Source organism: Eschscholzia californica, unplaced genomic scaffold (genome assembly GCF_041429995.1).
Source record: "Eschscholzia californica isolate CP2 unplaced genomic scaffold, dmEscCali1.0.p SCAF_6, whole genome shotgun sequence".
In the NCBI taxonomy this organism is placed as follows: domain Eukaryota; kingdom Viridiplantae; phylum Streptophyta; class Magnoliopsida; order Ranunculales; family Papaveraceae; genus Eschscholzia; species Eschscholzia californica.
In genome coordinates, this window is record NW_028238483.1 from 36,217,400 (window position 1) to 36,245,170 (window position 27,771).

The 27,771-nt window shown below is 42.7% G+C and overlaps 1 protein-coding gene across 1 annotated transcript; it reads left to right on the forward strand.

The window, feature by feature from the left end:
* Positions 1-1,534: 1,534 nt before the first annotated feature.
* LOC147534220 (protein LEAD-SENSITIVE 1-like) lies at positions 1,535-27,737 on the forward strand. The gene is made up of 3 exons (XM_086645522.1): positions 1,535-1,666; positions 1,787-2,242; positions 26,802-27,737. Exons 1-3 carry the CDS (start codon positions 1,570-1,572, stop codon positions 27,539-27,541), a joined length of 1,293 nt encoding a protein of 430 aa, XP_086501648.1. The 5' UTR covers positions 1,535-1,569; the 3' UTR covers positions 27,542-27,737.
* The last annotated feature ends 34 nt before the right edge of the window (positions 27,738-27,771 follow it).

Consider the following 27,771-nt stretch of genomic DNA (forward strand, 5'->3'; position numbering starts at 1 on the left):
GAAATAAAACCGTTTCGCTGTTTTGGATAAGAAAATTGATTGCTTTTACTTTCCATGTACATTTACCTAGAACATAACCAAAAATTACTCGAGAGAGATTTGACGGCATCACTAGGTGTATAAGCCATGCTCATCAGATGAAGTCTTCAGAGTGTTGGCGTAGATAGAAGGGCCGAGCACCCCAGACGTAGCTGAATGGTGAACCGGGTTAAAAAGTGACGTTTTGAATAAGTGGTAGTTCACTGGGGTTGTACTCATTTGCCAGAGGTGTTGGTTCCACTCTAGCTAGTGACAAGGCCTTTATTGGTCATATACATTGGTCTTTGCTTATTTGTGTCGACTCAACCCACCCAATTGACCCTTATGGGATGTTTTTTGAAACCAAAATGGAGTGAGTGGTAGGTGAGATGTTTTTGGGTTTATTCTAATTTAGTCTCTAATTTGGATCGACTAAAAACTTAGCCCCATATTTGTCTGGCATTCTAGTTTGGCACCCAAAATCATGATTTTGTTAGTTAAATTTTTCCAGATTGGCCCTTACTTCCAAAGGTGTTCATCCACGTCTTTTCACTTTCTTACTTGTTGCAAAGTGTCGGCGGTGCAAAGTATCGTCGGCAACAACCGACCGTTGTAGGGCGACATTTAACAATTTTTTATCAATCTCTTTACATTTTTCTTCCTCCTAACATTGCGTCCATCATCCCCTCTCTAACTGAGTTGAAACTTCTAATCGAAGCTTCATTTGAAACCCTAGCTTCAACAGATGGTCGACCGACCGTTGTTGTCCACTGGTTTTTGGTAGAGAAAAGGGTCACTGAGGGTTGATACTTTAGATAAAAATGGTAAAACACAAAAGAAAATAATAACCGTTAAGTATGATTGACGGGAAAATAGTCTCGTTCCCCAAAATTTCTAGTTGGGCACAAATCGGGGGCAAAATGACATGAACCTTTTCTTTATAATAGTGTTTGAACAACAACGGTATTATGCCCCGACCAATATCCGGACTGAATTCTGCTGTGGGTACTTGGTCGGTTCAGATTTAGTGGGCAAAGCATCGCTTTTGGTGTTTGAAATTGACTCATCTAAATTGTCCAATCACAATAGACACAAAATCAACTTGAATCTATCATCCACACGAGTGACTGAGTGCCATGAAAACAAAGAGTCCAAAATCTAACTCAGACAAAATCAACTTCCACTAAGAATTGGTATGTGACATGGTGAAAAAACAAATGATCTCCTGTCATCAATTCAGCTAGTGATTGGAAGTAATTGATGACCTGAAAGGGCAAAAGAAAAGAAAATCAGAAGAAAAATTCCTTTTGGCTGGTATTAATTAATGAATGCAGAATTAATACCTTCAATCTGCGTGTAACTAGTCGATTCATATACTCTGCTCTGAGCTTACTTTCTTGAAAATAAGCATGCTCTTGGTTTTTCCACCTTCTTTCGCTTTCCAATGCCAACTTTCAAGACTTCACCTTCTTTAGGAGCGAGTAGTACTAGTATATACTAACCACTTGTTTTGATTATGAGTAATTGGTCTAGAGAGAGAGAGAGAGAGAAATGGGTTCCTTCTTCTTCAATGGTGTAAAGAGAAACGAGCTGAAACCAGGGGATCACATATACACTTATAGAGCTTTATATACTTACTCCCATCACGGTAATCAACTCACCTGACCCCATATCTTCTTATTCTTCTTCTTCTTCTTCTTCTTCTATGATACTGTATTTTATTTGCTATTAAATTTGAATGTGTGTATATATATATATATATATGTAGGCATATATGTGGAGGGAAACAAGGTGGTTCACTTCACACAGATAGAAGAACGAAATGACAAAAAAAAGTTCAGTTCTCATGGGGGACTAAGTGGTTCTACTAGTTTTGGCGGAGGCAATCTTTTATTAACTTGTCCTTTTCATTTATCTTACTGTGGTACCAGATCACAATCCAACAATAGATCAGTAGTTCTGGCTTCTTGCTTGGATTGTTTCTTAAAAGATGGTGATCTGAACCGATACAGATATGGGGTTAACACATTTCGTCTCCTAGGGAACAGGGGTGGGACATGCACTACTGCTGTATCAGACCCACCACAGATGGTTATAAAAAGGGCAATGAAACTACTTGAGATTGGATTTGGAGAGTACAAGTTGCTGGAACATAACTGTGAGGATTTTGCCCTTCTCTGTAAGACGGGTCTTGTCGTATCTCAGAATTTGAAGAACAAAGGTAGTGTTATAACTGAAAGTCGCGGAAGCTCTCGAACCTATCCTAGAAATTGATCCGATTATGAAGATTAATCGAAAAACTAAGTCAAAATCAAATATGCGAACAGAAATTTAACGAGGTTCGGCTTTAAAGCCTACGTCCTCGGGCGAACAAGAAATCTTTATTGAAGGATAGATGAAGACGACTAACACAACCCGCAAGTTCGTCCCAAGATGGTACCGTATAGTAATAACCTTCTATACTAAATCTTCGACGACCGAGAAATTTAACACCGCTCAAAAAAACTATGAAAAATTTCTCTCTCTCTTTAGCTCTCTCTAAAGAAGAGTTGTTGTTGCTTGTGTTGGTGTGTTGATTACAAAGCACTCAACCCCTATTTATATATATTATAAGCCAAAAAATTGGAAACTGCCTATTGAGCCAAAAAATTGGAAACCATCCCAATTTGGAAACTGCCTATTGCTGCCTCTTAAACCTCCTCTTCAATTTTTAGAAACTGCCTCTTACAATTCTCCACCTCGTACACAATTTGATATACTTCAAATTTTGGACGAACACCAGGATACTCCTTGTAAGATATATCTTCTTTTTGTAACTTCATCCGACTGCACCATATGACCATGGTTGCCTACGTACCCTTTTACAGGATCAAGCCTACCGTAGTTCTACCAACCCTTCACATAAAGATTATCTTGTCGCCATTACGCCCTTTCGGGCAACTTAACACGAGCCGATTTGTAGCAATTCCAAACAATGCTGAAACTTGCTACATGTCACCACTTTAGTCAACATGTCCGCGGGATTCTCATCCGTGTGTACCTTCATGAGAGAAACATCACCTTCCTCTATGACATCTCGTACAAAGTGATACCTGACATCGATATGCTTAGTACGAGCATGATGAATCTGATTCTTCGCCAAGTGGATCGCATTTTGACTATCACACCATACATCCACGCACTCCTGCTTAATCCCTAGATCATCCAGAAGACCCCACAACCACAATGCTTCCTTCACACCCTCTGCCATAGCCATATACTCGGCCTCCGTAGTAGATAACGCAACTGTAGATTGTAACATCGATCGCCAACTAACTGGAGCACCATGTACCTTAAATACATATATAACCAGTAGTAGATCGTCTTCTATCTAGATCGCCAGCATAATCCGAGTCAACATAACCGCTTACCTGACATGTGTCTCCACCAAAGCACAAACCCGTATCAACAGTACCCTTCAAGTATCTCAAAACCCACTTCACAGCTTCCCAATGTGTCTTCCCCGGGTTTGCCATAAACCTACTAACCACACTGACCGCCTGTGAAATATCTGGACGAGTACACACCATAGCGTACATCAAACTGCCAACTGCACTAGCATACGGTACACGATCCATATGATCCTTCTCCACCGTAGTAGTGGGAGATTGTTTTCCCGAGAGCCTGAAGTGTGGTGCCAAAGGTGTTGACACCGCCTTCGCATTCTGCATCCCGAACCGAGAAACTACTCGTTCGATGTAACCTTTCTGATTCAAGTACAGTTTCTTACTTGACCGCTCTCTCTTAATCTCCATTCCCAGTATCTTCTTTGCAGCGCCCATGTCTTTCATCTCAAACTTTTGACTGAGTAGAGATTTAACTTATTTATCTCCACCATGCTTCGAGAAGCAATAAGCATGTCATCCACATATAAAAGGAGATAAATAAAGTCACCTTTGCGAAGCTTCTTGATGTATACACAACAATCATAGTCACTTCTGCGAAAACCATGCTTTAGCATGAAAAAATCAAATCGTTTGTACCATTGGCGAGGGGATTGTTTCAATCCGTAAAGAGATTTCCTCAAACGACATACTTGATTTTCTTTGCCCTCAACCTTGTATCCCTCAGGTTGAGCCATATAAATTTCTTCTTCCAAATCTCCGTGCAAGAAGGCGGTTTTAACATCGAGTTGTTCCAGCTCAAGATCACTATGAGCAACAATACTCAATAGCACCCGAATAGAAGTATGTTTCACGACCGGTGAGAAAATCTCATTGTAGTCGACCCCTTCTTTCTGTGCATAACCCTTGGCCACTAGTCTTGCCTTATACCTTGTACCCTTGATCTCGGAAGAATCCTCTTTCTTCTTATACACCCATTTACAACCAATAACAGACTTACCTTCGGGCAATGGGACAACCTCCCATGTCTGGTTCTTGTGAAGAGACTCCATCTCTTCTTGCATAGCAACCAACCAACTCTCTCTTTCCGCCACGGTAATAGCTTGTTTGAAGGTGACCGGCTCGTCGTCTTCCACCGAGAGTGTATATTCAACCACATTTGCCTGCCCGTAATGCCTAAAAGGTTTGTCTGACCCTAACCTCTGTACCGGCTTATATAACCGTTTCGGCCTAGTGTGTACCGAAACATCTTGCTGTTGTTGTTGTAAAACTTGTGTACCTTCCCCTTGAACCTCCTCATGATCGGGTTCATCAATTTCCTCATCCTGAGTATTATCCTGATGCTCCACCTGATCATGATTCCTAGAAACCCGTTGGTCTTCGGCTTCTACTTCCACTACTTGAGCTTTAGTAGACCCAACATCACCACAACTAGGCACCGTAGCTTTCGCCATAGCTACCATAGATGACTCATCAAACACCACATCTCTACTGATTACAAACTTCTTGTCTTCCGTACACCATAGCCGATAACCCTTGACTCCTGTAGCATATCCTAAGAAAATTGCCTTCTTTGCTCTATTGTCAAGTTTGTTACCTTTAACATGGTAATAGGCCGTACAACCGAAAACCTTAAGTCTCCCATAATCTGCATGTTCACCTGACCATACCTCGTAAGGTATGCCGCCATCTAAAGAAGAATGTGGAGACCTGTTCACAATATAACAAGCTGTAGCAACAGATTCTGCCCACCATTCTACGCCTAATCCCGAATTGGAGCGCATACATCTAGCCTTCTCAAGTAGTGTACGGTTCAATCTCTCTGCGACTCCATTCTGCTGAGGTGTGTTTACTAACTGTCCAGTGCCTCACAATGCCTTCCTGATTACAAAACTCCTTGAATGCCCCATCTGTGTACTCGGTCCCATTATCCGATCTTAACGTCTTCAGCTTTCGACCAGTTTTGTTCTCAACCATTGCTTTCCACACCAGGAACGTGTTGAATACCTCATTCTTATGCTTCAGAAAATAAAGCCAGACAAATCTCGAATGATCATCAACGAATGTAACAAAATACCTGGAACCACCCTTGGAAGGTAACTTTGCGGTCTCCAGACATCGGTATGTACGTAGTCTAATACCTCTTTGCTCCTGTGCTTGCTTGAAGAGAACGTCACCCTATGTGCCTTCCCGAACACACAATGCTCACAAAACTCCATGCAAGGCTTCTTCATGTCCTTCAACAAGCCTTTCCCGCACATCAGAGATAGACCCTTTTCTGACATATGCCCAAGACGCATATGCCAAAGCCTCGTACTAGCCGTTGGATCCCTTCCACTGATTCCTACTGCTACATCTCCAGTAATTGTTGTCCCCAAAAGTTTGTACAAATTACCGTAACGAGTACCTCTCATTACCACCAAAGAACCCTTAACGACTTTTATGGAACCATTCTCTATAATTATCTTACAGCCGTTCCGCTCCAACACACCAAGGGAAATTAGATTTTTCCGCAAATCGGGTATGTGTCTTACGTCCGTCAATGTTCTCACCACTCCATCGTGCATCTTGATACATATTGTTCCGAGTCCCACAGTTTTACATATACTATCATCACCCAGTATAACTGTACCACCATCTATACTCCTATAGGTAGTAAACAACTCCCTATTTGGACACATATGGTGTGACGCCCCTGAATCAAGCATCCACTTATCGAAGATTTTCTCAGACACCTCTGTCACCGAGAAACATTCATCCGCCTCTTCTGACACATATCCCGCCTCTTGCATCTCTTATTTCTCCTTGTAGCCTTCGTTCTTTTGCTTCAACTTTCTCTTTGGACAAGCCGCTTTAAAGTGGCCAAGCTCACCACAACTAAAGCACGTTTTCTTGAAAGAGCCTCTAGATTTGGATCTAGATTTCCCGCCCTTTCCCTTTCCCCTTTCATTACTCCTCCCCCTCGTTACAAACAACCCTTGTGCTTGTTCTTTGTCTACTCCACCCGACGCCATACTGCTAGTAGCAACCTTACGAAGGTCATCCGCTAATAGCGAATTTCTCGTCTCTTCCATGCTTAGACTATCACCAACAAGCATCAAAGTTTGAACAAAAGGTTCTCATAGGATTTAGGCAATGAAAGTAACAATATGAGGGCTTGGTCCTCATCCTCAACCTTAACATCAATATCCTTCAAATCTGAGATAATCCTGTCAAACCTATTCACATATTCCTGAATAGAAGAACCCTCTTCCATTCTACATGTGAATAATTTGGATTTTAAGTAGACCCGATTCGTTAAAGTTTTCGTCATGAAACTGCTTTCTAGCTTTAACCACACACCCGCCGCCGTTGTTTCTCCGTCTACTAGGAACGCCACGTCCCTCTCAAGACACAACATAATGGTAGCCCGTGCTTCGAGATCTAACTCCTCCCAATCCTCATCTGACATATCTCCTGGATTCTTTCCCGTCAACGTCTTGTGTAATTTCTGCGAGATTAACAGATTCTTCATCTGCATCCGCCAATAAGAAAAATCGTTTTTCCCATTGAACTTCTCTATCTCATATTTCCCTGATTTGACCGTACCACTTCTCGATCCCATCTTCTCTTCGTTCAATTTCAACAAGGCTCTGGTACCAATTGTTATAACTGAAAGTCGCGGAAGCTCTCGAACCTATCCTAGAAATTGATCCGATTATGAAGATTAATCGAAAAACTAAGTCAAAATCAAATATGCGAACAGAAATTTAACGAGGTTCGGCTTTAAAGCCTACGTCCTCGGGCGAACAAGAAATCTTTATTGAAGGATAGATGAAGACGACTAACACAACCCGCAAGTTCGTCCCAAGATGGTACCGTATAGTAATAACCTTCTATACTAAATCTTCGACGACCGAGAAATTTAACACCGCTCAAAAAAACTATGAAAAATTTCTCTCACTCTTGCTCTCTCTCTTTAGCTCTCTAAAGAAGAGTTGTTGTTGCTTGTGTTGGTGTGTTGATTACAAAGCACTCAACCCCTATTTATATATATTATAAGCCAAAAAATTGGAAACTGCCTATTGAGCCAAAAAATTGGAAACCATCCCAATTTGGAAACTGCCTATTGCTGCCTCTTAAACCTCCTCTTCAATTTTTAGAAACTGCCTCTTACAATTCTCCACCTCGTACACAATTTGATATACTTCAAATTTTGGACGAACACCAGGATACTCCTTGTAAGATATATCTTCTTTTTGTAACTTCATCCGACTGCACCATATGACCATGGTTGCCTACGTACCCTTTTACAGGATCAAGCCTACCGTAGTTCTACCAACCCTTCACATAAAGATTATCTTGTCGCCATTACGCCCTTTCGGGCAACTTAACACGAGCCGATTTGTAGCAATTCCAGACAATGCTGAAACTTGCTACATGTCACCACTTTAGTCAACATGTCCGCGGGATTCTCATCCGTGTGTACCTTCATGAGAGAAACATCACCTTCCTCTATGACATCTCGTACAAAGTGATACCTGACATCGATATGCTTAGTACGAGCATGATGAATCTGATTCTTCGCCAAGTGGATCGCATTTTGACTATCACACCATACATCCACGCACTCCTGCTTAATCCCTAGATCATCCAGAAGACCCCACAACCACAATGCTTCCTTCACACCCTCTGCCATAGCCATATACTCGGCCTCCGTAGTAGATAACGCAACTGTAGATTGTAACATCGATCGCCAACTAACTGGAGCACCATGTACCTTAAATACATATATAACCAGTAGTAGATCGTCTTCTATCTAGATCGCCAGCATAATCCGAGTCAACATAACCGCTTACCTGACATGTGTCTCCACCAAAGCACAAACCCGTATCAACAGTACCCTTCAAGTATCTCAAAACCCACTTCACAGCTTCCCAATGTGTCTTCCCCGGGTTTGCCATAAACCTACTAACCACACTGACCGCCTGTGAAATATCTGGACGAGTACACACCATAGCGTACATCAAACTGCCAACTGCACTAGCATACGGTACACGATCCATATGATCCTTCTCCACCGTAGTAGTGGGAGATTGTTTTCCCGAGAGCCTGAAGTGTGGTGCCAAAGGTGTTGACACCGCCTTCGCATTCTGCATCCCGAACCGAGAAACTACTCGTTCGATGTAACCTTTCTGATTCAAGTACAGTTTCTTACTTGACCGCTCTCTCTTAATCTCCATTCCCAGTATCTTCTTTGCAGCGCCCATGTCTTTCATCTCAAACTTTTGACTGAGTAGAGATTTAACTTATTTATCTCCACCATGCTTCGAGAAGCAATAAGCATGTCATCCACATATAAAAGGAGATAAATAAAGTCACCTTTGCGAAGCTTCTTGATGTATACACAACAATCATAGTCACTTCTGCGAAAACCATGCTTTAGCATGAAAAAATCAAATCGTTTGTACCATTGGCGAGGGGATTGTTTCAATCCGTAAAGAGATTTCCTCAAACGACATACTTGATTTTCTTTGCCCTCAACCTTGTATCCCTCAGGTTGAGCCATATAAATTTCTTCTTCCAAATCTCCGTGCAAGAAGGCGGTTTTAACATCGAGTTGTTCCAGCTCAAGATCACTATGAGCAACAATACTCAATAGCACCCGAATAGAAGTATGTTTCACGACCGGTGAGAAAATCTCATTGTAGTCGACCCCTTCTTTCTGTGCATAACCCTTGGCCACTAGTCTTGCCTTATACCTTGTACCCTTGATCTCGGAAGAATCCTCTTTCTTCTTATACACCCATTTACAACCAATAACAGACTTACCTTCGGGCAATGGGACAACCTCCCATGTCTGGTTCTTGTGAAGAGACTCCATCTCTTCTTGCATAGCAACCAACCAACTCTCTCTTTCCGCCACGGTAATAGCTTGTTTGAAGGTGACCGGCTCGTCGTCTTCCACCGAGAGTGTATATTCAACCACATTTGCCTGCCCGTAATGCCTAAAAGGTTTGTCTGACCCTAACCTCTGTACCGGCTTATATAACCGTTTCGGCCTAGTGTGTACCGAAACATCTTGCTGTTGTTGTTGTAAAACTTGTGTACCTTCCCCTTGAACCTCCTCATGATCGGGTTCATCAATTTCCTCATCCTGAGTATTATCCTGATGCTCCACCTGATCATGATTCCTAGAAACCCGTTGGTCTTCGGCTTCTACTTCCACTACTTGAGCTTTAGTAGACCCAACATCACCACAACTAGGCACCGTAGCTTTCGCCATAGCTACCATAGATGACTCATCAAACACCACATCTCTACTGATTACAAACTTCTTGTCTTCCGTACACCATAGCCGATAACCCTTGACTCCTGTAGCATATCCTAAGAAAATTGCCTTCTTTGCTCTATTGTCAAGTTTGTTACCTTTAACATGGTAATAGGCCGTACAACCGAAAACCTTAAGTCTCCCATAATCTGCATGTTCACCTGACCATACCTCGTAAGGTATGCCGCCATCTAAAGAAGAATGTGGAGACCTGTTCACAATATAACAAGCTGTAGCAACAGATTCTGCCCACCATTCTACGCCTAATCCCGAATTGGAGCGCATACATCTAGCCTTCTCAAGTAGTGTACGGTTCAATCTCTCTGCGACTCCATTCTGCTGAGGTGTGTTTACTAACTGTCCAGTGCCTCACAATGCCTTCCTGATTACAAAACTCCTTGAATGCCCCATCTGTGTACTCGGTCCCATTATCCGATCTTAACGTCTTCAGCTTTCGACCAGTTTTGTTCTCAACCATTGCTTTCCACACCAGGAACGTGTTGAATACCTCATTCTTATGCTTCAGAAAATAAAGCCAGACAAATCTCGAATGATCATCAACGAATGTAACAAAATACCTGGAACCACCCTTGGAAGGTAACTTTGCCGGTCTCCAGACATCGGTATGTACGTAGTCTAATACCTCTTTGCTCCTGTGCTTGCTTGAAGAGAACGTCACCCTATGTGCCTTCCCGAACACACAATGCTCACAAAACTCCATGCAAGGCTTCTTCATGTCCTTCAACAAGCCTTTCCCGCACATCAGAGATAGACCCTTTTCTGACATATGCCCAAGACGCATATGCCAAAGCCTCGTACTAGCCGTTGGATCCCTTCCACTGATTCCTACTGCTACATCTCCAGTAATTGTTGTCCCCAAAAGTTTGTACAAATTACCGTAACGAGTACCTCTCATTACCACCAAAGAACCCTTAACGACTTTTATGGAACCATTCTCTATAATTATCTTACAGCCGTTCCGCTCCAACACACCAAGGGAAATTAGATTTTTCCGCAAATCGGGTATGTGTCTTACGTCCGTCAATGTTCTCACCACTCCATCGTGCATCTTGATACATATTGTTCCGAGTCCCACAGTTTTACATATACTATCATCACCCAGTATAACTGTACCACCATCTATACTCCTATAGGTAGTAAACAACTCCCTATTTGGACACATATGGTGTGACGCCCCTGAATCAAGCATCCACTTATCGAAGATTTTCTCAGACACCTCTGTCACCGAGAAACATTCATCCGCCTCTTCTGACACATATCCCGCCTCTTGCATCTCTTATTTCTCCTTGTAGCCTTCGTTCTTTTGCTTCAACTTTCTCTTTGGACAAGCCGCTTTAAAGTGGCCAAGCTCACCACAACTAAAGCACGTTTTCTTGAAAGAGCCTCTAGATTTGGATCTAGATTTCCCGCCCTTTCCCTTTCCCCTTTCATTACTCCTCCCCCTCGTTACAAACAACCCTTGTGCTTGTTCTTTGTCTACTCCACCCGACGCCATACTGCTAGTAGCAACCTTACGAAGGTCATCCGCTAATAGCGAATTTCTCGTCTCTTCCATGCTTAGACTATCACCAACAAGCATCAAAGTTTGAACAAGGTTCTCATAGGATTTAGGCAATGAAAGTAACAATATGAGGGCTTGGTCCTCATCCTCAACCTTAACATCAATATCCTTCAAATCTGAGATAATCCTGTCAAACCTATTCACATATTCCTGAATAGAAGAACCCTCTTCCATTCTACATGTGAATAATTTGGATTTTAAGTAGACCCGATTCGTTAAAGTTTTCGTCATGAAACTGCTTTCTAGCTTTAACCACACACCCGCCGCCGTTGTTTCTCCGTCTACTAGGAACGCCACGTCCCTCTCAAGACACAACATAATGGTAGCCCGTGCTTCGAGATCTAACTCCTCCCAATCCTCATCTGACATATCTCCTGGATTCTTTCCCGTCAACGTCTTGTGTAATTTCTGCGAGATTAACAGATTCTTCATCTGCATCCGCCAATAAGAAAAATCGTTTTTCCCATTGAACTTCTCTATCTCATATTTCCCTGATTTGACCGTACCACTTCTCGATCCCATCTTCTCTTCGTTCAATTTCAACAAGGCTCTGGTACCAATTGTTATAACTGAAAGTCGCGGAAGCTCTCGAACCTATCCTAGAAATTGATCCGATTATGAAGATTAATCGAAAAACTAAGTCAAAATCAAATATGCGAACAGAAATTTAACGAGGTTCGGCTTTAAAGCCTACGTCCTCGGGCGAACAAGAAATCTTTATTGAAGGATAGATGAAGACGACTAACACAACCCGCAAGTTCGTCCCAAGATGGTACCGTATAGTAATAACCTTCTATACTAAATCTTCGACGACCGAGAAATTTAACACCGCTCAAAAAAACTATGAAAAATTTCTCTCACTCTTGCTCTCTCTCTTTAGCTCTCTAAAGAAGAGTTGTTGTTGCTTGTGTTGGTGTGTTGATTACAAAGCACTCAACCCCTATTTATATATATTATAAGCCAAAAAATTGGAAACTGCCTATTGAGCCAAAAAATTGGAAACCATCCCAATTTGGAAACTGCCTATTGCTGCCTCTTAAACCTCCTCTTCAATTTTTAGAAACTGCCTCTTACAATTCTCCACCTCGTACACAATTTGATATACTTCAAATTTTGGACGAACACCAGGATACTCCTTGTAAGATATATCTTCTTTTTGTAACTTCATCCGACTGCACCATATGACCATGGTTGCCTACGTACCCTTTTACAGGATCAAGCCTACCGTAGTTCTACCAACCCTTCACATAAAGATTATCTTGTCGCCATTACGCCCTTTCGGGCAACTTAACACGAGCCGATTTGTAGCAATTCCAGACAATGCTGAAACTTGCTACATGTCACCACTTTAGTCAACATGTCCGCGGGATTCTCATCCGTGTGTACCTTCATGAGAGAAACATCACCTTCCTCTATGACATCTCGTACAAAGTGATACCTGACATCGATATGCTTAGTACGAGCATGATGAATCTGATTCTTCGCCAAGTGGATCGCATTTTGACTATCACACCATACATCCACGCACTCCTGCTTAATCCCTAGATCATCCAGAAGACCCCACAACCACAATGCTTCCTTCACACCCTCTGCCATAGCCATATACTCGGCCTCCGTAGTAGATAACGCAACTGTAGATTGTAACATCGATCGCCAACTAACTGGAGCACCATGTACCTTAAATACATATATAACCAGTAGTAGATCGTCTTCTATCTAGATCGCCAGCATAATCCGAGTCAACATAACCGCTTACCTGACATGTGTCTCCACCAAAGCACAAACCCGTATCAACAGTACCCTTCAAGTATCTCAAAACCCACTTCACAGCTTCCCAATGTGTCTTCCCCGGGTTTGCCATAAACCTACTAACCACACTGACCGCCTGTGAAATATCTGGACGAGTACACACCATAGCGTACATCAAACTGCCAACTGCACTAGCATACGGTACACGATCCATATGATCCTTCTCCACCGTAGTAGTGGGAGATTGTTTTCCCGAGAGCCTGAAGTGTGGTGCCAAAGGTGTTGACACCGCCTTCGCATTCTGCATCCCGAACCGAGAAACTACTCGTTCGATGTAACCTTTCTGATTCAAGTACAGTTTCTTACTTGACCGCTCTCTCTTAATCTCCATTCCCAGTATCTTCTTTGCAGCGCCCATGTCTTTCATCTCAAACTTTTGACTGAGTAGAGATTTAACTTATTTATCTCCACCATGCTTCGAGAAGCAATAAGCATGTCATCCACATATAAAAGGAGATAAATAAAGTCACCTTTGCGAAGCTTCTTGATGTATACACAACAATCATAGTCACTTCTGCGAAAACCATGCTTTAGCATGAAAAAATCAAATCGTTTGTACCATTGGCGAGGGGATTGTTTCAATCCGTAAAGAGATTTCCTCAAACGACATACTTGATTTTCTTTGCCCTCAACCTTGTATCCCTCAGGTTGAGCCATATAAATTTCTTCTTCCAAATCTCCGTGCAAGAAGGCGGTTTTAACATCGAGTTGTTCCAGCTCAAGATCACTATGAGCAACAATACTCAATAGCACCCGAATAGAAGTATGTTTCACGACCGGTGAGAAAATCTCATTGTAGTCGACCCCTTCTTTCTGTGCATAACCCTTGGCCACTAGTCTTGCCTTATACCTTGTACCCTTGATCTCGGAAGAATCCTCTTTCTTCTTATACACCCATTTACAACCAATAACAGACTTACCTTCGGGCAATGGGACAACCTCCCATGTCTGGTTCTTGTGAAGAGACTCCATCTCTTCTTGCATAGCAACCAACCAACTCTCTCTTTCCGCCACGGTAATAGCTTGTTTGAAGGTGACCGGCTCGTCGTCTTCCACCGAGAGTGTATATTCAACCACATTTGCCTGCCCGTAATGCCTAAAAGGTTTGTCTGACCCTAACCTCTGTACCGGCTTATATAACCGTTTCGGCCTAGTGTGTACCGAAACATCTTGCTGTTGTTGTTGTAAAACTTGTGTACCTTCCCCTTGAACCTCCTCATGATCGGGTTCATCAATTTCCTCATCCTGAGTATTATCCTGATGCTCCACCTGATCATGATTCCTAGAAACCCGTTGGTCTTCGGCTTCTACTTCCACTACTTGAGCTTTAGTAGACCCAACATCACCACAACTAGGCACCGTAGCTTTCGCCATAGCTACCATAGATGACTCATCAAACACCACATCTCTACTGATTACAAACTTCTTGTCTTCCGTACACCATAGCCGATAACCCTTGACTCCTGTAGCATATCCTAAGAAAATTGCCTTCTTTGCTCTATTGTCAAGTTTGTTACCTTTAACATGGTAATAGGCCGTACAACCGAAAACCTTAAGTCTCCCATAATCTGCATGTTCACCTGACCATACCTCGTAAGGTATGCCGCCATCTAAAGAAGAATGTGGAGACCTGTTCACAATATAACAAGCTGTAGCAACAGATTCTGCCCACCATTCTACGCCTAATCCCGAATTGGAGCGCATACATCTAGCCTTCTCAAGTAGTGTACGGTTCAATCTCTCTGCGACTCCATTCTGCTGAGGTGTGTTTACTAACTGTCCAGTGCCTCACAATGCCTTCCTGATTACAAAACTCCTTGAATGCCCCATCTGTGTACTCGGTCCCATTATCCGATCTTAACGTCTTCAGCTTTCGACCAGTTTTGTTCTCAACCATTGCTTTCCACACCAGGAACGTGTTGAATACCTCATTCTTATGCTTCAGAAAATAAAGCCAGACAAATCTCGAATGATCATCAACGAATGTAACAAAATACCTGGAACCACCCTTGGAAGGTAACTTTGCCGGTCTCCAGACATCGGTATGTACGTAGTCTAATACCTCTTTGCTCCTGTGCTTGCTTGAAGAGAACGTCACCCTATGTGCCTTCCCGAACACACAATGCTCACAAAACTCCATGCAAGGCTTCTTCATGTCCTTCAACAAGCCTTTCCCGCACATCAGAGATAGACCCTTTTCTGACATATGCCCAAGACGCATATGCCAAAGCCTCGTACTAGCCGTTGGATCCCTTCCACTGATTCCTACTGCTACATCTCCAGTAATTGTTGTCCCCAAAAGTTTGTACAAATTACCGTAACGAGTACCTCTCATTACCACCAAAGAACCCTTAACGACTTTTATGGAACCATTCTCTATAATTATCTTACAGCCGTTCCGCTCCAACACACCAAGGGAAATTAGATTTTTCCGCAAATCGGGTATGTGTCTTACGTCCGTCAATGTTCTCACCACTCCATCGTGCATCTTGATACATATTGTTCCGAGTCCCACAGTTTTACATATACTATCATCACCCAGTATAACTGTACCACCATCTATACTCCTATAGGTAGTAAACAACTCCCTATTTGGACACATATGGTGTGACGCCCCTGAATCAAGCATCCACTTATCGAAGATTTTCTCAGACACCTCTGTCACCGAGAAACATTCATCCGCCTCTTCTGACACATATCCCGCCTCTTGCATCTCTTATTTCTCCTTGTAGCCTTCGTTCTTTTGCTTCAACTTTCTCTTTGGACAAGCCGCTTTAAAGTGGCCAAGCTCACCACAACTAAAGCACGTTTTCTTGAAAGAGCCTCTAGATTTGGATCTAGATTTCCCGCCCTTTCCCTTTCCCCTTTCATTACTCCTCCCCCTCGTTACAAACAACCCTTGTGCTTGTTCTTTGTCTACTCCACCCGACGCCATACTGCTAGTAGCAACCTTACGAAGGTCATCCGCTAATAGCGAATTTCTCGTCTCTTCCATGCTTAGACTATCACCAACAAGCATCAAAGTTTGAACAAGGTTCTCATAGGATTTAGGCAATGAAAGTAACAATATGAGGGCTTGGTCCTCATCCTCAACCTTAACATCAATATCCTTCAAATCTGAGATAATCCTGTCAAACCTATTCACATATTCCTGAATAGAAGAACCCTCTTCCATTCTACATGTGAATAATTTGGATTTTAAGTAGACCCGATTCGTTAAAGTTTTCGTCATGAAACTGCTTTCTAGCTTTAACCACACACCCGCCGCCGTTGTTTCTCCGTCTACTAGGAACGCCACGTCCCTCTCAAGACACAACATAATGGTAGCCCGTGCTTCGAGATCTAACTCCTCCCAATCCTCATCTGACATATCTCCTGGATTCTTTCCCGTCAACGTCTTGTGTAATTTCTGCGAGATTAACAGATTCTTCATCTGCATCCGCCAATAAGAAAAATCGTTTTTCCCATTGAACTTCTCTATCTCATATTTCCCTGATTTGACCGTACCACTTCTCGATCCCATCTTCTCTTCGTTCAATTTCAACAAGGCTCTGGTACCAATTGTTATAACTGAAAGTCGCGGAAGCTCTCGAACCTATCCTAGAAATTGATCCGATTATGAAGATTAATCGAAAAACTAAGTCAAAATCAAATATGCGAACAGAAATTTAACGAGGTTCGGCTTTAAAGCCTACGTCCTCGGGCGAACAAGAAATCTTTATTGAAGGATAGATGAAGACGACTAACACAACCCGCAAGTTCGTCCCAAGATGGTACCGTATAGTAATAACCTTCTATACTAAATCTTCGACGACCGAGAAATTTAACACCGCTCAAAAAAACTATGAAAAATTTCTCTCACTCTTGCTCTCTCTCTTTAGCTCTCTAAAGAAGAGTTGTTGTTGCTTGTGTTGGTGTGTTGATTACAAAGCACTCAACCCCTATTTATATATATTATAAGCCAAAAAATTGGAAACTGCCTATTGAGCCAAAAAATTGGAAACCATCCCAATTTGGAAACTGCCTATTGCTGCCTCTTAAACCTCCTCTTCAATTTTTAGAAACTGCCTCTTACAATTCTCCACCTCGTACACAATTTGATATACTTCAAATTTTGGACGAACACCAGGATACTCCTTGTAAGATATATCTTCTTTTTGTAACTTCATCCGACTGCACCATATGACCATGGTTGCCTACGTACCCTTTTACAGGATCAAGCCTACCGTAGTTCTACCAACCCTTCACATAAAGATTATCTTGTCGCCATTACGCCCTTTCGGGCAACTTAACACGAGCCGATTTGTAGCAATTCCAGACAATGCTGAAACTTGCTACATGTCACCACTTTAGTCAACATGTCCGCGGGATTCTCATCCGTGTGTACCTTCATGAGAGAAACATCACCTTCCTCTATGACATCTCGTACAAAGTGATACCTGACATCGATATGCTTAGTACGAGCATGATGAATCTGATTCTTCGCCAAGTGGATCGCATTTTGACTATCACACCATACATCCACGCACTCCTGCTTAATCCCTAGATCATCCAGAAGACCCCACAACCACAATGCTTCCTTCACACCCTCTGCCATAGCCATATACTCGGCCTCCGTAGTAGATAACGCAACTGTAGATTGTAACATCGATCGCCAACTAACTGGAGCACCATGTACCTTAAATACATATATAACCAGTAGTAGATCGTCTTCTATCTAGATCGCCAGCATAATCCGAGTCAACATAACCGCTTACCTGACATGTGTCTCCACCAAAGCACAAACCCGTATCAACAGTACCCTTCAAGTATCTCAAAACCCACTTCACAGCTTCCCAATGTGTCTTCCCCGGGTTTGCCATAAACCTACTAACCACACTGACCGCCTGTGAAATATCTGGACGAGTACACACCATAGCGTACATCAAACTGCCAACTGCACTAGCATACGGTACACGATCCATATGATCCTTCTCCACCGTAGTAGTGGGAGATTGTTTTCCCGAGAGCCTGAAGTGTGGTGCCAAAGGTGTTGACACCGCCTTCGCATTCTGCATCCCGAACCGAGAAACTACTCGTTCGATGTAACCTTTCTGATTCAAGTACAGTTTCTTACTTGACCGCTCTCTCTTAATCTCCATTCCCAGTATCTTCTTTGCAGCGCCCATGTCTTTCATCTCAAACTTTTGACTGAGTAGAGATTTAACTTATTTATCTCCACCATGCTTCGAGAAGCAATAAGCATGTCATCCACATATAAAAGGAGATAAATAAAGTCACCTTTGCGAAGCTTCTTGATGTATACACAACAATCATAGTCACTTCTGCGAAAACCATGCTTTAGCATGAAAAAATCAAATCGTTTGTACCATTGGCGAGGGGATTGTTTCAATCCGTAAAGAGATTTCCTCAAACGACATACTTGATTTTCTTTGCCCTCAACCTTGTATCCCTCAGGTTGAGCCATATAAATTTCTTCTTCCAAATCTCCGTGCAAGAAGGCGGTTTTAACATCGAGTTGTTCCAGCTCAAGATCACTATGAGCAACAATACTCAATAGCACCCGAATAGAAGTATGTTTCACGACCGGTGAGAAAATCTCATTGTAGTCGACCCCTTCTTTCTGTGCATAACCCTTGGCCACTAGTCTTGCCTTATACCTTGTACCCTTGATCTCGGAAGAATCCTCTTTCTTCTTATACACCCATTTACAACCAATAACAGACTTACCTTCGGGCAATGGGACAACCTCCCATGTCTGGTTCTTGTGAAGAGACTCCATCTCTTCTTGCATAGCAACCAACCAACTCTCTCTTTCCGCCACGGTAATAGCTTGTTTGAAGGTGACCGGCTCGTCGTCTTCCACCGAGAGTGTATATTCAACCACATTTGCCTGCCCGTAATGCCTAAAAGGTTTGTCTGACCCTAACCTCTGTACCGGCTTATATAACCGTTTCGGCCTAGTGTGTACCGAAACATCTTGCTGTTGTTGTTGTAAAACTTGTGTACCTTCCCCTTGAACCTCCTCATGATCGGGTTCATCAATTTCCTCATCCTGAGTATTATCCTGATGCTCCACCTGATCATGATTCCTAGAAACCCGTTGGTCTTCGGCTTCTACTTCCACTACTTGAGCTTTAGTAGACCCAACATCACCACAACTAGGCACCGTAGCTTTCGCCATAGCTACCATAGATGACTCATCAAACACCACATCTCTACTGATTACAAACTTCTTGTCTTCCGTACACCATAGCCGATAACCCTTGACTCCTGTAGCATATCCTAAGAAAATTGCCTTCTTTGCTCTATTGTCAAGTTTGTTACCTTTAACATGGTAATAGGCCGTACAACCGAAAACCTTAAGTCTCCCATAATCTGCATGTTCACCTGACCATACCTCGTAAGGTATGCCGCCATCTAAAGAAGAATGTGGAGACCTGTTCACAATATAACAAGCTGTAGCAACAGATTCTGCCCACCATTCTACGCCTAATCCCGAATTGGAGCGCATACATCTAGCCTTCTCAAGTAGTGTACGGTTCAATCTCTCTGCGACTCCATTCTGCTGAGGTGTGTTTACTAACTGTCCAGTGCCTCACAATGCCTTCCTGATTACAAAACTCCTTGAATGCCCCATCTGTGTACTCGGTCCCATTATCCGATCTTAACGTCTTCAGCTTTCGACCAGTTTTGTTCTCAACCATTGCTTTCCACACCAGGAACGTGTTGAATACCTCATTCTTATGCTTCAGAAAATAAAGCCAGACAAATCTCGAATGATCATCAACGAATGTAACAAAATACCTGGAACCACCCTTGGAAGGTAACTTTGCCGGTCTCCAGACATCGGTATGTACGTAGTCTAATACCTCTTTGCTCCTGTGCTTGCTTGAAGAGAACGTCACCCTATGTGCCTTCCCGAACACACAATGCTCACAAAACTCCATGCAAGGCTTCTTCATGTCCTTCAACAAGCCTTTCCCGCACATCAGAGATAGACCCTTTTCTGACATATGCCCAAGACGCATATGCCAAAGCCTCGTACTAGCCGTTGGATCCCTTCCACTGATTCCTACTGCTACATCTCCAGTAATTGTTGTCCCCAAAAGTTTGTACAAATTACCGTAACGAGTACCTCTCATTACCACCAAAGAACCCTTAACGACTTTTATGGAACCATTCTCTATAATTATCTTACAGCCGTTCCGCTCCAACACACCAAGGGAAATTAGATTTTTCCGCAAATCGGGTATGTGTCTTACGTCCGTCAATGTTCTCACCACTCCATCGTGCATCTTGATACATATTGTTCCGAGTCCCACAGTTTTACATATACTATCATCACCCAGTATAACTGTACCACCATCTATACTCCTATAGGTAGTAAACAACTCCCTATTTGGACACATATGGTGTGACGCCCCTGAATCAAGCATCCACTTATCGAAGATTTTCTCAGACACCTCTGTCACCGAGAAACATTCATCCGCCTCTTCTGACACATATCCCGCCTCTTGCATCTCTTATTTCTCCTTGTAGCCTTCGTTCTTTTGCTTCAACTTTCTCTTTGGACAAGCCGCTTTAAAGTGGCCAAGCTCACCACAACTAAAGCACGTTTTCTTGAAAGAGCCTCTAGATTTGGATCTAGATTTCCCGCCCTTTCCCTTTCCCCTTTCATTACTCCTCCCCCTCGTTACAAACAACCCTTGTGCTTGTTCTTTGTCTACTCCACCCGACGCCATACTGCTAGTAGCAACCTTACGAAGGTCATCCGCTAATAGCGAATTTCTCGTCTCTTCCATGCTTAGACTATCACCAACAAGCATCAAAGTTTGAACAAGGTTCTCATAGGATTTAGGCAATGAAAGTAACAATATGAGGGCTTGGTCCTCATCCTCAACCTTAACATCAATATCCTTCAAATCTGAGATAATCCTGTCAAACCTATTCACATATTCCTGAATAGAAGAACCCTCTTCCATTCTACATGTGAATAATTTGGATTTTAAGTAGACCCGATTCGTTAAAGTTTTCGTCATGAAACTGCTTTCTAGCTTTAACCACACACCCGCCGCCGTTGTTTCTCCGTCTACTAGGAACGCCACGTCCCTCTCAAGACACAACATAATGGTAGCCCGTGCTTCGAGATCTAACTCCTCCCAATCCTTATCTGACATATCTCCTGGATTCTTTCCCGTCAACGTCTTGTGTAATTTCTGCGAGATTAACAGATTCTTCATCTGCATCCGCCAATAAGAAAAATCGTTTTTCCCATTGAACTTCTCTATCTCATATTTCCCTGATTTGACCGTACCACTTCTCGATCCCATCTTCTCTTCGTTCAATTTCAACAAGGCTCTGGTACCAATTGTTATAACTGAAAGTCGCGGAAGCTCTCGAACCTATCCTAGAAATTGATCCGATTATGAAGATTAATCGAAAAACTAAGTCAAAATCAAATATGCGAACAGAAATTTAACGAGGTTCGGCTTTAAAGCCTACGTCCTCGGGCGAACAAGAAATCTTTATTGAAGGATAGATGAAGACGACTAACACAACCCGCAAGTTCGTCCCAAGATGGTACCGTATAGTAATAACCTTCTATACTAAATCTTCGACGACCGAGAAATTTAACACCGCTCAAAAAAACTATGAAAAATTTCTCTCACTCTTGCTCTCTCTCTTTAGCTCTCTAAAGAAGAGTTGTTGTTGCTTGTGTTGGTGTGTTGATTACAAAGCACTCAACCCCTATTTATATATATTATAAGCCAAAAAATTGGAAACTGCCTATTGAGCCAAAAAATTGGAAACCATCCCAATTTGGAAACTGCCTATTGCTGCCTCTTAAACCTCCTCTTCAATTTTTAGAAACTGCCTCTTACAATTCTCCACCTCGTACACAATTTGATATACTTCAAATTTTGGACGAACACCAGGATACTCCTTGTAAGATATATCTTCTTTTTGTAACTTCATCCGACTGCACCATATGACCATGGTTGCCTACGTACCCTTTTACAGGATCAAGCCTACCGTAGTTCTACCAACCCTTCACATAAAGATTATCTTGTCGCCATTACGCCCTTTCGGGCAACTTAACACGAGCCGATTTGTAGCAATTCCAGACAATGCTGAAACTTGCTACATGTCACCACTTTAGTCAACATGTCCGCGGGATTCTCATCCGTGTGTACCTTCATGAGAGAAACATCACCTTCCTCTATGACATCTCGTACAAAGTGATACCTGACATCGATATGCTTAGTACGAGCATGATGAATCTGATTCTTCGCCAAGTGGATCGCATTTTGACTATCACACCATACATCCACGCACTCCTGCTTAATCCCTAGATCATCCAGAAGACCCCACAACCACAATGCTTCCTTCACACCCTCTGCCATAGCCATATACTCGGCCTCCGTAGTAGATAACGCAACTGTAGATTGTAACATCGATCGCCAACTAACTGGAGCACCATGTACCTTAAATACATATATAACCAGTAGTAGATCGTCTTCTATCTAGATCGCCAGCATAATCCGAGTCAACATAACCGCTTACCTGACATGTGTCTCCACCAAAGCACAAACCCGTATCAACAGTACCCTTCAAGTATCTCAAAACCCACTTCACAGCTTCCCAATGTGTCTTCCCCGGGTTTGCCATAAACCTACTAACCACACTGACCGCCTGTGAAATATCTGGACGAGTACACACCATAGCGTACATCAAACTGCCAACTGCACTAGCATACGGTACACGATCCATATGATCCTTCTCCACCGTAGTAGTGGGAGATTGTTTTCCCGAGAGCCTGAAGTGTGGTGCCAAAGGTGTTGACACCGCCTTCGCATTCTGCATCCCGAACCGAGAAACTACTCGTTCGATGTAACCTTTCTGATTCAAGTACAGTTTCTTACTTGACCGCTCTCTCTTAATCTCCATTCCCAGTATCTTCTTTGCAGCGCCCATGTCTTTCATCTCAAACTTTTGACTGAGTAGAGATTTAACTTATTTATCTCCACCATGCTTCGAGAAGCAATAAGCATGTCATCCACATATAAAAGGAGATAAATAAAGTCACCTTTGCGAAGCTTCTTGATGTATACACAACAATCATAGTCACTTCTGCGAAAACCATGCTTTAGCATGAAAAAATCAAATCGTTTGTACCATTGGCGAGGGGATTGTTTCAATCCGTAAAGAGATTTCCTCAAACGACATACTTGATTTTCTTTGCCCTCAACCTTGTATCCCTCAGGTTGAGCCATATAAATTTCTTCTTCCAAATCTCCGTGCAAGAAGGCGGTTTTAACATCGAGTTGTTCCAGCTCAAGATCACTATGAGCAACAATACTCAATAGCACCCGAATAGAAGTATGTTTCACGACCGGTGAGAAAATCTCATTGTAGTCGACCCCTTCTTTCTGTGCATAACCCTTGGCCACTAGTCTTGCCTTATACCTTGTACCCTTGATCTCGGAAGAATCCTCTTTCTTCTTATACACCCATTTACAACCAATAACAGACTTACCTTCGGGCAATGGGACAACCTCCCATGTCTGGTTCTTGTGAAGAGACTCCATCTCTTCTTGCATAGCAACCAACCAACTCTCTCTTTCCGCCACGGTAATAGCTTGTTTGAAGGTGACCGGCTCGTCGTCTTCCACCGAGAGTGTATATTCAACCACATTTGCCTGCCCGTAATGCCTAAAAGGTTTGTCTGACCCTAACCTCTGTACCGGCTTATATAACCGTTTCGGCCTAGTGTGTACCGAAACATCTTGCTGTTGTTGTTGTAAAACTTGTGTACCTTCCCCTTGAACCTCCTCATGATCGGGTTCATCAATTTCCTCATCCTGAGTATTATCCTGATGCTCCACCTGATCATGATTCCTAGAAACCCGTTGGTCTTCGGCTTCTACTTCCACTACTTGAGCTTTAGTAGACCCAACATCACCACAACTAGGCACCGTAGCTTTCGCCATAGCTACCATAGATGACTCATCAAACACCACATCTCTACTGATTACAAACTTCTTGTCTTCCGTACACCATAGCCGATAACCCTTGACTCCTGTAGCATATCCTAAGAAAATTGCCTTCTTTGCTCTATTGTCAAGTTTGTTACCTTTAACATGGTAATAGGCCGTACAACCGAAAACCTTAAGTCTCCCATAATCTGCATGTTCACCTGACCATACCTCGTAAGGTATGCCGCCATCTAAAGAAGAATGTGGAGACCTGTTCACAATATAACAAGCTGTAGCAACAGATTCTGCCCACCATTCTACGCCTAATCCCGAATTGGAGCGCATACATCTAGCCTTCTCAAGTAGTGTACGGTTCAATCTCTCTGCGACTCCATTCTGCTGAGGTGTGTTTACTAACTGTCCAGTGCCTCACAATGCCTTCCTGATTACAAAACTCCTTGAATGCCCCATCTGTGTACTCGGTCCCATTATCCGATCTTAACGTCTTCAGCTTTCGACCAGTTTTGTTCTCAACCATTGCTTTCCACACCAGGAACGTGTTGAATACCTCATTCTTATGCTTCAGAAAATAAAGCCAGACAAATCTCGAATGATCATCAACGAATGTAACAAAATACCTGGAACCACCCTTGGAAGGTAACTTTGCCGGTCTCCAGACATCGGTATGTACGTAGTCTAATACCTCTTTGCTCCTGTGCTTGCTTGAAGAGAACGTCACCCTATGTGCCTTCCCGAACACACAATGCTCACAAAACTCCATGCAAGGCTTCTTCATGTCCTTCAACAAGCCTTTCCCGCACATCAGAGATAGACCCTTTTCTGACATATGCCCAAGACGCATATGCCAAAGCCTCGTACTAGCCGTTGGATCCCTTCCACTGATTCCTACTGCTACATCTCCAGTAATTGTTGTCCCCAAAAGTTTGTACAAATTACCGTAACGAGTACCTCTCATTACCACCAAAGAACCCTTAACGACTTTTATGGAACCATTCTCTATAATTATCTTACAGCCGTTCCGCTCCAACACACCAAGGGAAATTAGATTTTTCCGCAAATCGGGTATGTGTCTTACGTCCGTCAATGTTCTCACCACTCCATCGTGCATCTTGATACATATTGTTCCGAGTCCCACAGTTTTACATATACTATCATCACCCAGTATAACTGTACCACCATCTATACTCCTATAGGTAGTAAACAACTCCCTATTTGGACACATATGGTGTGACGCCCCTGAATCAAGCATCCACTTATCGAAGATTTTCTCAGACACCTCTGTCACCGAGAAACATTCATCCGCCTCTTCTGACACATATCCCGCCTCTTGCATCTCTTATTTCTCCTTGTAGCCTTCGTTCTTTTGCTTCAACTTTCTCTTTGGACAAGCCGCTTTAAAGTGGCCAAGCTCACCACAACTAAAGCACGTTTTCTTGAAAGAGCCTCTAGATTTGGATCTAGATTTCCCGCCCTTTCCCTTTCCCCTTTCATTACTCCTCCCCCTCGTTACAAACAACCCTTGTGCTTGTTCTTTGTCTACTCCACCCGACGCCATACTGCTAGTAGCAACCTTACGAAGGTCATCCGCTAATAGCGAATTTCTCGTCTCTTCCATGCTTAGACTATCACCAACAAGCATCAAAGTTTGAACAAGGTTCTCATAGGATTTAGGCAATGAAAGTAACAATATGAGGGCTTGGTCCTCATCCTCAACCTTAACATCAATATCCTTCAAATCTGAGATAATCCTGTCAAACCTATTCACATATTCCTGAATAGAAGAACCCTCTTCCATTCTACATGTGAATAATTTGGATTTTAAGTAGACCCGATTCGTTAAAGTTTTCGTCATGAAACTGCTTTCTAGCTTTAACCACACACCCGCCGCCGTTGTTTCTCCGTCTACTAGGAACGCCACGTCCCTCTCAAGACACAACATAATGGTAGCCCGTGCTTCGAGATCTAACTCCTCCCAATCCTCATCTGACATATCTCCTGGATTCTTTCCCGTCAACATCTTGTGTAATTTCTGCGAGATTAACAGATTCTTCATCTGCATCCGCCAATAAGAAAAATCGTTTTTCCCATTGAACTTCTCTATCTCATATTTCCCTGATTTGACCGTACCACTTCTCGATCCCATCTTCTCTTCGTTCAATTTCAACAAGGCTCTGGTACCAATTGTTATAACTGAAAGTCGCGGAAGCTCTCGAACCTATCCTAGAAATTGATCCGATTATGAAGATTAATCGAAAAACTAAGTCAAAATCAAATATGCGAACAGAAATTTAACGAGGTTCGGCTTTAAAGCCTACGTCCTCGGGCGAACAAGAAATCTTTATTGAAGGATAGATGAAGACGACTAACACAACCCGCAAGTTCGTCCCAAGATGGTACCGTATAGTAATAACCTTCTATACTAAATCTTCGACGACCGAGAAATTTAACACCGCTCAAAAAAACTATGAAAAATTTCTCTCACTCTTGCTCTCTCTCTTTAGCTCTCTCTAAAGAAGAGTTGTTGTTGTTTGTGTTGGTGTGTTGATTACAAAGCACTCAACCCCTATTTATATATATTATAAGCCAAAAAATTGGAAACTGCCTATTGAGCCAAAAAATTGGAAAGCATCCCAATTTGGAAACTGCCTATTGCTGCCTCTTAAACCTCCTCTTCAATTTTTAGAAACTGCCTCTTACAGGTAGTAGTAGCAGTAGTCAAGGATCTCAAGTTGTTTCCTTGGTCACAATCCCTGTATCCTATGCATTCCGAAAAACAGGTCCAGCTGGGTTTGTTGCAGAAACAACTTGTAGTTTACTTTATGACAAGTATTCTAATGATCTTGGTGTCCGGACTGATGTGGTTAAGCTGGACTTGGATTCACTATCTGCCATTTATGCTCGTAAAGATACCAGCACTGAACAATGTCCTCCAGCCGATCGGACGAATAAAACACCAAAACCATCATCACAGCCGGCGGGGGTTGCTAGTCATGCCAGACGCCAAAAAAAAAGGACTCAGCCTGCAACAGCAGCAGCCTCAGCCTGTCGGGTGGATGAACCACCAGCATCTCCACCGCCACCAAGTGTGAAGGTTGCTCATCTGGCAGGACGCCAAGAAGCGATGTCTCTACCTGCAGCAGTAGCCAAAACCGTTCAGGTGGATAAAACACCATCAGTGGTTGCTTATCAGGCAGGACGACGTAAAACATTGTCTCCACTTGCAGCGAAAGCAGCAACCTCAGCTGATCGGGTGGATAAAACAACCCCACCAGGACGACATAAAGCATTTTCTCTTCCTGCAGCAGCAGCAGCTGCAAAAGATCAGGAGGATGAAAAAAGGAAAGATCTTGCTCATCTTGCAAGCCACAATCGACAAACACATGCTGCAGTCTCACTCTATATCCCACCACATCGGCGCCGCAGTAGTTCATATATTTGAATACTTTGGTTAATCTGGTTAGGTTTTTTGGCTATGCTTCTAAATGCTCTGGGGTGACTTCAGATGATATTGTTTTGTCATACAACATATGTTTAGTTGGATCGGTTATAATTTGACTACTCTGTTTTAGATCCATAGATTGATTATAAATGTAAGAGTTATTATGATCATCTTCATTGAAATCAACATTCGCGAACCACTTAATCAAGAAAATCAATGACAAATTATGG

Coding starts and splice junctions, on each gene's coding strand:
- LOC147534220 (XM_086645522.1), top strand. CDS start 1,570: ATGGGTTCCTTCTTCTTCAATGGTGTAAAGAGAAACGAGCTGAAACCA. Junction 1,667..1,786: donor ATATACTTACTCCCATCACG/GTAATCAACTCA, acceptor ATATATATGTAG/GCATATATGTGGAGGGAAAC. Junction 2,243..26,801: donor GAATTTGAAGAACAAAGGTA/GTGTTATAACTG, acceptor TGCCTCTTACAG/GTAGTAGTAGCAGTAGTCAA.